Source organism: Apostichopus japonicus, chromosome 9 (assembly GCF_037975245.1).
Source record: "Apostichopus japonicus isolate 1M-3 chromosome 9, ASM3797524v1, whole genome shotgun sequence".
NCBI classification, from domain to species: Eukaryota; Metazoa; Echinodermata; class Holothuroidea; order Aspidochirotida; family Stichopodidae; genus Apostichopus; species Apostichopus japonicus.
Genome location: NC_092569.1, coordinates 31,120,923 through 31,133,081, shown reverse-complemented (window position 1 = coordinate 31,133,081; position 12,159 = coordinate 31,120,923). Strand labels below are relative to the sequence as shown.

At 34.0% G+C, this 12,159-nt stretch overlaps 2 protein-coding genes across 2 annotated transcripts in view; both read left to right on the top strand.

The window, feature by feature from the left end:
- LOC139973409 (uncharacterized) overlaps positions 1-12,159 on the top strand; it is a 158,225-nt gene that overhangs the window by 68,886 nt on the left and 77,180 nt on the right. The gene's annotated exons all lie outside the window — the stretch shown is intronic.
- On the top strand, positions 3,032-7,529 carry LOC139973806 (uncharacterized). Its single transcript, XM_071980675.1, has 5 exons — positions 3,032-3,214; positions 3,520-3,784; positions 4,145-4,353; positions 4,741-5,040; positions 5,291-7,529. Exons 1-5 carry the CDS (start codon positions 3,032-3,034, stop codon positions 5,591-5,593), a joined length of 1,260 nt encoding a protein of 419 aa, XP_071836776.1. The 3' UTR covers positions 5,594-7,529.

The window sequence follows — 12,159 nt, the reverse complement described above, 5'->3', positions numbered from 1 at the left end:
ATTTTCGTGTTGGCAATATGTTATGTTAGCGTATACGAGACATGCACACATTGCAAAGCCTTAAAGTTACCGTTTTTATGGGTAGGTGTTCTTAGAATACAAAAAGGTAAACATATGAAAAAACCGTTTTGTTAAATTGCACCAGTCTTCACAAAATATCAACAATCTGAAACTTACCGATTGTAGTCAATAATATTCAACTTAAAGGGGGGTTCTTTACTGCGAAATATATTATACATTAATATGCATATTCGAATATGTATGCTTTTGTTTCAATTATATCCTGTAGTTTTTCTTTTCTCTTTCTCAGATAATATGTCATTTAAATTTCGATTAGCATATTGAACAGAGAGTATTACTTTCCATCGTTTAAGTAAGTTAGTGTATGGTAACCTATTGTTGTTTTTGGACGGAAATGAGAAAGACTTTAAAACAGACAAAAAGTCATATTTTCAGTTGATATGCGTTGTTTATTAACTGTTGTTTCGAAACTTTAATATTTTTTTTCTCTCTTTTTTTTATTTCTCTTGCAACTATAACTTAACATAATATAGCACTCTAGTGGTGAATTAGGGAAAATTCCTAGATGAAACTAAAAAGTATTTATTTTAATACATTCTGAAGTTGTAAAAAATTATACCAAGGGTACCAATATTTCCTCCACACACTGCTTTTCATATTACGCATTTTTTTTTTTTTTTTGGTAATAGAAAATAGTCCCTCAGAAACAATAGTAAGTTATTCTGCAATGGAATTTCTTTCCGTACTTTGCAGTTGAAAATGAATTTCTTAACTAACATTATAATCAAATCCAGCTCCCTGGCAATGTCCGCACCAAACAACACTGTCTTAATGTCTAGTACTATACCAATATCTATATTCTTTAAAATAGTTTGGAGATGATTCCAAAGCCTAACTAAGAGTGGGCAATAATAGAACAAATATTCAATTGTCTCAACATACCTATGACAAAAAGTACAAGTATCATGAGTAATTGCTTTTATCAAATGCAAGTACTTATTGGACGGGATAATCCTCTGAAGCAGCCTATACTGAAACCACCCCAAATTAACATCACTAGAACCCTTCAATGGCACTGAACAATAAAAAGACCAATCTTCCTCAGTAATATCGAGAGTACCACACCATTTCGTATAGGATTTCTGAATCAACTTCGATTCCTGTAGTAACTTGTTGTAAATATCTTTCGAACGGAACATACCATTGTAAAGCATTTTGTTAAAGTAGCAATTGTTTGGAAAAGCAATATCCATATTCCCATCCAGAGCAGGTCCATTCCAAAAAGTTTTAATGGAGTTAATAATACCATAATATTCTACACAATTTGTGGAAACAAGATATTTTTGGATGAATGAGGTCAAAACTATATCCCCTGCCATCAACTGTGACAAAATCGCAAACAAAACGGATACCTTTGTCATACCAGCGCTTGTAATACACTGGACTGTTACCAATTTTAATATCTTCTCAAATGATTTTACTTCTTATCAGCTTAGATAAGATGAAAATTAGACGGGTAAGCGAAGTAGATGAAAAGTATTACTAAACTCTGTTAACTTTTAAGAGTAACTAAGCTTATAGCAGTAAAATCAATTAGAAGCAATTGCAAAACATTTCTATTACTGCCTAGATATTGAATTTTTCTTTTCATTCGTAGCACCTTTTTCTATAATGATATACAATTTCAAAACAAGGGTTTATTTATTTGAACCAAAAACGATAAGTGTTCTTTTTAATGAGCTATAGATATATCAATTATGTTTGTTAAATATAAGCATAGAATTATGGGATATGTTAAGGTGAGGCCTAATGGATTGGCGTCTTTCCTGAATTGTAGGCCGTATGCCTTGGCCTTGTACAACTTACTTAACTTGACACTGATTCTTCAGAATGTACTTCAGTTAATTGTACACTTGGTTTAATTTTGTCTAACCTCAGATATCGTCAAGCACAAGAGTCAACAATTCAAGTAAGTTGTCGTTCTTTTAGTCTTAATGCTGAACTCCCTGTTAGGGTTGACATATACTTCTAAGAATTAACCATTCCACAGAAATGTGTAATCTAGATAATAGCTCGGATCATTTTTATTTGGAAAGGAAGTATCCAGATGTACTTCACATGTGATACTTTTCTCATATTTTATAGTTATAAAGATTTTTGATGATTTACAATTCTCAATAATTTCCTTGTCGGGTATTGAAATAGTTTAAGCGCTGATTGTGGCACATTGTCGATACTCGTCGAAAAACCATTAGCTTCAATAGTTTACTTCACGCAATTACGAAAGTTCAGATTAGATTTATTCACACTTGTGAGTAGTTTATAGTAATATCAAAACGTTTCTGTGCGACGAAATTCACTTTTGTGGAATTTTTCATTACTGGCTTCAGTTTGGGAAATATTATTGTAGGATGTCCTACATTCATAAATAAAAACTTGTATTGAATAATACTTGATGGATTTAGTGATCTCACAGGAAAATGTAACCAAACGAGGGCAACTGTAATAAGGCTTACTAAAGGTCACCAGGAAAAAGGGCCTAAAATCTACAGAAAGAAAAAAAATCACTTGTTAGCAATTGAATTATGTAGGCTCGTGAAAATAACTTGACTCCTTCAAATCACTGTCCTGTGCTGATCAAAATTAGATTGATAAACCAAAACAAAAGAAGTGAAATATGGACCATCCATACGCTTTTATTGAAGAAAAATGTTATTCATCATGTTTGGCTTCTGTAACCATGTTACCACAGTTTCATCATTTATAGTAGTTCTTTGCGTTATATTTTTCATTTCAAACATAATACACCTGCTTCAATTAGCCTCAATGTTCATACGTCTTATTTTAATTACCATATCATTTGTATACTGTGTAGTGAAAAGAGAGCTATTACAAGGTAAACATATACCACATATCTGCTAAAAAATTCCTTTGCATATGGAAACGCATTTCATAAAATGCTGTAATTTACAGTTTTATTGTTTGTTCTGATCTTCTTCTTTTAATTATCATGTTACTAGACTTGCAGTATTTCCTACTCCAAACTCCGGGTTACCCAAGGGATTGCCATGAAGTACTTAACCAATGTTCTCCTACCAAAGCCAAATCCGGTGTACACCTGATCAAACCTGACCAGTACCCGGAACCATTTCCCGCATATTGTGATCACAACACTTCATCTGGAGGTTGGACAGTAAGTGGTATATATTTTAAGAAGTGTACGCTTGCAATTACATACTTTATTCTAAAAGTCACGCATTGTATAGCACATTGAAAGTTTAATTCCATTTTTGTTTTACAGTGTATCGGATGATATACCTTGTACGATGTAAACATATTTGAGCCGATTTGTATAAATTGTTAATGTAATGAAATCAATTAAATTAAGTGTATCATACTCTATTTCCTAAACTGAGCAAGAAAGTTTGGTTTGAAGTTACGACCATATAAGAATAAAAGACATCCGTTAATTGTGTAGCTATGTTTTGAATTTATCAGGTCATACAGCGACGCATAGATGGATCCATTGGGTTTAATCGAACCTGGGACGAATACAAAAATGGCATTGGTTTCTTAGACAGTGAATTTCTGATTGGTAATGATAAGTTATCTCACTTGATAAACCAAAAGAAGTACCAGCTGCGAATTGAGCTGGAAATTTATGCAGGCCTGTCAATTTACTTGACATACGACAACTTTCGCATTACCGATGAATGGGGGAATTACTCTATAACAAGTCTTGGTGATGTCAAAGGAAATACAGGTGAGATTTTTTTATATTATAATCTCCATATCTTTGTACTCCAAACGGAAAATAGAAATTTTGAAGAAATATATCAACAGAAGAAACGAATATGATACATAGCTAAATATATTGGTTCACTCAGTCAAATATTTAAAACAAATATGTAGTATCATTTTTGTGTGACTTAAATGAGTATAAGTTGAAGTAACCTTAACCATATTAAATCCTACTTAAGTTTGATCCTATGTTAACAATGAACAATGTTCCCAGGGGCTAGACCATCAGGATGTTAAGAAACGTTCTCTAATACCATTATGTCATAGCAGTGAATAAACACTTCAATGTAGGATTAAATTGACGTGGTTTAATCTTGCCCAGATTTAAACATCACCTGGTGCTTATCCAACAAGAATAATTTGGACAATACATGTGAAAGAACCTGTGAAAATCCAAATTATTGTGTCATACCGGATCCAGCGGATCCGGAGAGATGTCTTTGTCCAGAAAACCACATGATTCTTGGCAACAGCTGTATACCTATAGAGCAATGTGGCTGTTACGTCCAAGGGGACGGTGTCGTATTAACAGTAAGTTTATTTGATGCAGTTCACAAATCTCAAATAATATGAAAACAAAACTTTAACATAAAATCTTTGATTCAAATTGATTAACCTTATGTTTTCTTGATTTATAATATTTTTGCATGATTATTTATTTGCATTTCCGTTTCGGAAATGCAAATGATTTATAATAAATTTGCATGATTATTTATTTGCATTTCCGTTTCGGTTTTACATATTCTTGCACACAATAATTATAGTTTGAAAACTAGTATAAATACAAGGCAAGATGATGAAACCCTCATTAACGTTTAGTAGTAGTAATTCAGTGAAGGATCAAATACGTTACAAATGTGTCATATGGCAATTCCGTTTACTTCTTTGGTATATGTCGTTTTACATTTATCTTTCCAGGAGAGTGAAACATACATTAATTCTGACTGTTCCTTACGGATAACTTGCAACAGTAACGTACTTACAAGTGAGAGGTACAGCTGTAGTGCAGACGCAACCTGCGAGAAGCGAAATAATATCCATCGATTTTACTGTAACGAATGGTTTGAAGGCAATGGTGTTACATGTACCCGTAGTGGACCGAGAGATTGTTCTGATCTTTTCGCAGCCGATAGAAGAAATAACGGAAAATATACCATTTATCCCGCTGGAAGCTCTGGGTTTGAAGTCTATTGTGAAATGTCTAATGGGGGATGGACAGTAAGTTTAGGCTATTGACAAACAAAAGCTTTATCATATTAAAATTGTTATTTTTCATATGACAGGGCTTCCTTTACTAATATTTAAATAAAATAATTCAAGAAGTAGATTAAATTTATTCATCGTCTTATCAGTTTAACTCAATCCTATTATTGAACTACACCAGTTACTTTCTGTAAATTATTGTAGCACAATGAAACATTTTATACACTACACATGCTTTTGATACACTTGTATATTCTCTTTATAGATTTTGCAACGACCTACAAGTAGCTCCGTCAACTTTTATCGAAAGTGGAATGAGTACAAGAACGGTTTTGGAATTCCCACAGGAGACCACTGGATTGGCAACGATAAAATATACAAATTGACAAACCAAAATTCATACCAACTTCTAGTAGAAAAGACAAACAAGGAAGGATCAACATACCACAGCCGTTATGGATCTTTTAGAATCAGTAATGAGAGAGACAAATACCGACTGTCATTGGGTGGCTACAGTGGAAATGCTGGTATGTATTGTGATAACCGTCAATCATACGCAGACTTGTAGTTATTGCGTAATCTGATCCTAACATAACTACCTGTAGTCGTTATCACACTGTAGGATTTTTACTCGTACATATACTCAGGTCATGTTGTAAATCTAGTGTAGAGACTAATGTAGAACTATATACTAGACATCGTGCTTAGAGTACCGTACTAATTGCTTATTGTACAATTGCTTTCGACTTTAGTATGTGTATGTATATGTATATATTGTTACATCGTGGTATACTATATCAATCATCTTCAATATATTTTTCCATTTACTTTCTCGCATTTTCACTCATGTAGTAGACACGATAAAGAGGAACAACTAGTATGGAAGCGATGCAACAGTTTTCTTTGTTATTGAAATATATTATTAAAGAGTTAAATCATTGAATTTCAGTAAATATGCTTTATCGTTTCCGAACGAGAAGAAAATTAAGTTTCAGTTGACAATTCAATATTACTTCATGGAATTTATTTAAAAGCCAATAATACTACAATAAAAACCCCAAAATAGTGCGACATTTTGTTGAGTGATCAGTCCACAAAAAATTGCATTTTTTACCTTCCCAAAGAGCAGTACCTGACTTGGATCATATCGTTATGAGCTGTATCATTTGTATCGTTTTTATCGCTGTATCGTCAGATAAAAGTTAATCAGTATTTCATTGATATTAAATAAAAGTAAAAACGTCAGATGAAATATAAGACGTTTCACTGGAGACGATGATTACAAAGATGAAAAAATCAAACACTAAACATCTTTTCCTCTAATATGCAAACCTACTATGCTGCAAAGTTAAAACTTTACTTTTCAATAAGCAGAAAATGTGTACTTCAAATAGTTAGATGTTTACATTTCTACTCATCTCCCACGAACCTTTAAAATTGCTTTATTATAAAATATTCGTTGCAATAGTTGAAATAATGGTATGAATTATACTATTGATATAATTAACGGTGTTATTAACTAAAGTTCATAAACGAACGGTCAGAATTGGAACAAAATAACAATACAAAGCATTCCCTAATTATTTGTTATTTTCCAGGTAACAATGCTATGGGGGCAAATTCAGGGCATCGATTCAGTACACACAATGAAGACAATGATGGATCGAGTACCTTCGACTGCGCAGAAAAACACCGAGGTGGCTGGTGGTATCCAGATGATGGTAGTACGGGCTCTACCAACCACTGCTACACATTCAGCAAACGCGAAGCTACAAGTCGATACGAGTACTCTGGTTGTAAATGTCATAATGACTGTGGCAGTTATCATTATTGTCCTTCTAGTCATCCACATTTCAAATGTTATGATTGTGACGGCTGTGGTTATATTTTTTGTTACACATATAATAACTACAAAAAAAGATGTTGCGCAAACATAAACCCGATCTATGAAACAACCTTCTATTCATGCGGCAACTCCAATCTCAACGGTGACTACTCGTTCAGCGATAACCGCGGTATCTTCTGGAAGAATCTTCACGGTTCCGACTGCGGTATAAAAACAACAACAATGAAAATACAGCCAAGTCAATGATCAAAGTAGTAAATCAGAAGCATTGAAGGTAACACGGATCGGAAAAATTACAACATATGTAAAATAACGTTTTGTCGAAAATTAATAGAATTAGAAAACCAAAGTGAAAAAAGACAGCAATGAGTCAAACAGTCTTGTAAAGTCATTACATATCATGTACATTATCCTTAACATGTGGCAGGTTTATGCAAAGGTGATCATCTGTAGAATTCCAATGTACATTATGTTATGGTCAAAAATATAAATGACGGTGCATTAATTTTCCATGGGAATAGTTAGCACTGCATGGAGCTCAATGCCGTCTGATACTCTCATACTTTGTCACTTTTTCGATTAATGCATTGATTCAAAATGTTTTTCTTTAAATAATATCTTAAATCACTGAGAATAATGCACAATGAAGCAAAATAAAATAAATCAGTATGTTGACTTGTAATATTGTGTTTTGTATATCAAATAGAAGCAAATTGCAATTTTATGACATCGCCTAGGAACGATTTACCTTATACATTTTGATGTGCTTTCTGTGTTGTTGAATTATTATCTCTGGAGAATCGGTTTTACTGTCTATACATCAAATTAAAACGTACTGTTATATTCAGAAGAAAAAAAACCCTACCAAAACCACCTAACAGTGAAATAATAAGGTCATATATCAGCTTTGATAACTAAAGAAGTGTTTACATTCATACGAAGTTGATCATATGTTCTTGGCGACATTATTTGACAACATAAATATTGCAATAGACTCACTAACTTTTGTCATTAATCTGTATTGCCTTTCATTCTCACTATCTCATCTCCATCGAATACGCAAAAATATAATGTGACATTTTGTTGGCCTTGCCATCTGCTTTTCCGAAATACATTAACGACCGTTCAACAAATTCCTACTTAAGTGCGATAAACACTTGAACATCCCCGCCAGCCCTTGTCGGTCCAGACTCATGATAAGCACAGTGTTGTTGACAATGCGCTTGGCTAAAATGTAGCACATATGGGGAATTTTCTCGCCATGTCATCCTTTGCGAAGATTGAGAACATAAAATAAAGGCATGAAAAAAATGACAACTGTAAGAAAACAGTTAACTAAACAAAGGCTCAAAGCGTATTAAAGTTACAAAAAAGATTGTACTTGTAGTCGGGGTGGGGGAGTAAATTCAAGCCAAACGTAGATTTTACTGTTATCAAGAAAGGAATCCATCAGTGCGGAAGATACTTTATTATTGATATCTTGATTCACAACATTTTTCTCACGTTAATTTCTATATATGCCTCATACATCGACACCCAATATTTCTTTACAGACATCGCCGACAAAGCAAATTCTTTTTAAGGGGCGATTCCATTCTTTTTTAGGGGATACTCTATCAGTGGTCAGCAAAATAATAACTGTAAGGCACGTTATGAATGTATTGCATTGATGGGTTTCTTGATCTCATTGACGTGTGGAGAGAAAGGAAACCGTTGTGGAAAAGTTTACACGGAGTTCTAACGTAACTCCCGGCATTCATTGTAGGTTAGATTTCTTTCTTCTCCTAATGAACTTCTAGTATTGCAAAATGGCATTACCTTATATCCCAGTATCCAATCCGACGATTCTATGGTTAATCCAAGCCTATGCATTCTGAAAACAAAGGCCACGGCTACTGGAAATTCAATAATGATCTTCTAAATGATCATAATTTTGTTACCCTCATTTATAATCTTTATTAGTGAAATCCTGTCCAACATTGCATTTCCGAACCCATCTTTACGATGGGAGTACGTTAAATAGTGTATTAAAAGAAATAGTACGGTTTTCGCTAAAGACAAGGCCAAAATGCGCAGTCAGAAGAAAGGTGAGCTTCTTTCAAATATTTCTACTTAAGAACAACAGCTGTATATTTCCGACACCGCTGTTATCCGCTCACAACTTGAGCTTCTAATTCAAGAGCTTCTAGGATTTTATAATTAGGAGCTATAAGGCACATTCGTTAGATCTAGGTCTAGATGGGTTAACAAGGAGGAGGAGAAAAATACCAAGTACTTTTTTGGCTTAAAACCAATCGTTCAATTCGGAAACTTCAGAAGAATAACGGCTGTGTTTTGACTGAAAAACACGAGATATTGAAATAAATGAAAAGGTGTTATTCCTCTCTTTATAAAAGTGCGATCACTAGCATTGCAAGAGCTTCCTTGGAAATCTTCCAAACAAATCTCTTATTGTAGAAGATTCTGAATTATCTGAACATGCTCTTCCCCTGAATGAATGTAAACAATACCTTTTCTCGTTGGTAAATGACAAAGCCCCAGGCTGTGGTGGTCTGTCTGTTAACTTTTATAACAAATTTTGGGCAGTGGTGGGTCAAACTTTGTTAGACGCATTTAATCATAGTTACCTCAATGGTACTTTGTCTAAATATCAGTCAAGAGGTACTGTTACTCTTATTTAAAAGCTGGAAAGGATTCTAAAAGCCTTAAAAATTACCGTCCTATCACATTTCTGAATACCATAGACGTAGGAGCCCAATTGATTTCGAGGAGGGGGGCCCGAAAAATTATCAGAATATTGCCGGAATTTTCACAAAAAATATTTGGTCGGGGGGGGGGGGAGCAGCCCGCAACCCCCGCCTCCTACGCCTGTGCTGAATACCGATATTCTGAATACTATTAAAAGTCGTTATACATAATTTTATCGGTCCTCAGTGAAGCGGTTTCATTATATTCTAATATTAATTATACTTCAAAAACGTTGAGGATTTTCTGACAGATTCACATTTACACTGGTCGTATTTCCATATCAATTAATGAGCTGATGAACATTTATGGGAATATTTTTAACACTTTACCATAGCCATTTTCAATACCTCTTATCCCTCACGCATCATCGCACGAAAGAAAATTTATAACAACGTAAACAACGTTCCGACAATGTTAACTAATTGATTGAAAATGATTGAAATATACATGACAGATATTGCCAAAATATAGGTGGAAAAATGTCTTTGGATAATCGTTTATCAATTCCACAAATAAATATTTCATAGAGTATATGATGTGAAGGTTCTTCTCCGATCCATATACCCTCAGGAATCGATTACAGGGGGCTCTTCAAATTGTGTTTTGTTTTTTAACTTTAACAGAACCATTTCAAATATCCCATATTCCTAATGTATCCCAATCCAACACATCACTGTACAAGTTTATTATATAAATAAAAGGTGGAGTATACAACACTTGAAATCAAAACATCTTTATTCAAATATATGTGATTGGTAATTGTCATATATCCATGAATATTTATTTGTATATCCTATTTTCGGTGAAAATCGATATGACTGATTACAGGAATTGCTAGCAGTATGGGACGTCGTATAATGTGTTACCAAATTGCTACCAGTACTTTAAAGTGATTTTTGTTGTGTTAGAGGGTGCGTCATAACACAAACATAAGCAGGTAGAAATATTCTAAACGTCTTTGGAATGGTATTTATTTATGTTGATCGAGAAGTTTTTCAGCAACAATAATGGTAAGGACTTTCATTGGCTACTTTGTACAAAAACCTAGACGGAATGGGAGAAAATCATGAAGATCACGAGAGAAATTTAATAATATTCCGACAATGAGTTATAATTGGCGAATTAACTTAAATAATGATAGAAATGTGTTTGAACGAACGCTTATCATTAATAATAAGTATGAGGTGATAGCTCTACTCCAACATGTCGTTAACAGCGCCTTCTTACTTGTTGTAGTATTACAATTAGAGATAATAAAGAAATATGTTTGTACAATTTTGACCAAATCATCATGTACTATACACCCATCGATACCATGCAGTGTAACTCACGGCATATATGCGAGTACAACCATTTGGTTGTATCTTACTACCAGTAAACATTTTAACCGAGTGTCAAACATTTTGTCTGACACAGTAAAATGTAATGTGATCTCTTTTATTAGGCTTATATAATACTTCACTCTTATCCTCTCTCACCACGTTCCGAATACAATCCTGTAATTACAACTAGGTGATATACCTATACAAGGTTATGTGAGGAAGGGGGTATGCAAGTGAATTAACACAAGAAGTATGGACTCCGATTTCTTGGCACAGATAATAACGTCTGGCAATATGCCTGTGTATCATTGTAGTAAAGAATCCACCCACGATACGTCATGATTCAAAATGTATTTCCTTGAGATGTCATCATATCGAACACGTGGAACAGTGCTACGTGGCTCAATCACGTGATATCATACGATTTATACGTCCATCGGATTCCGTTAAGTATCGTGAGTTGCCAGCCACGTTGTTTATCATATAGTAGCTTGTACATACAAGCAAGGAAAATAGAAGGCATCACCTTGTAAATGATTGTGTAACGTTAAAGCAGTTAAGGTACTTTGAAATCAGTATGCGTATGAAATGGGTAGTTCCTGGTTATGATCATTTAAAGTGAATTGCATCATTTCAACAGTTTACTGCATGAGTGATATTGTAACAAATAATATAATAATATGTGAAAAACCAGCCGATACTCATAATTAGCACAGTAAGTACTGGTGCCACCTGTAACACATGTTACCGTGTTACGAATACAAAGTAAAGATTAATGATGCACGGTTGTGGGACATGAACAGTAGTAACATGTACGGTACTAGATATGTGTTTGAGTAAAGTAGGTACTGTACCGTTTGATTCCAGTTTACAACTCTCTTTAAATAACGTCAAATCGTCATTCCGAGAACGAAGAAATGCAATGTTCCGGTATACCCAGAGGCTTCCTGATAGCATAAAACGACTAGATACGACTTCATTTTCGAATCGCGTGAACTCGCACCCAATGGCTGGCACAGCAACTACAGTTATGTCCCACAACCGTTTATCAATAATTATCAGCAATTACTACTTTGTGTTCAAAACATTTGTTACAAGACATGAATAGTAGTTAATGTACGAGCCATGATTATCGGGTGGAAAAACAATATTATTGTTGTTGTTTTAACCAAATTATTGATAATTTTTAACACCCCAGTAAATAAGAACAAAACCACA

What these genes read in the sequence shown, in the direction of transcription:
- LOC139973806 (XM_071980675.1), top strand. Translation starts at nt 3,032, where the DNA reads ATGTTACTAGACTTGCAGTATTTCCTACTCCAAACTCCGGGTTACCCA. An exon ending in CTTCATCTGGAGGTTGGACA is followed by an intron (nt 3,215 to 3,519) that starts GTAAGTGGTATA and finishes TGAATTTATCAG; the next exon opens with GTCATACAGCGACGCATAGA. An exon ending in TGTCTAATGGGGGATGGACA is followed by an intron (nt 5,041 to 5,290) that starts GTAAGTTTAGGC and finishes TTCTCTTTATAG; the next exon opens with ATTTTGCAACGACCTACAAG.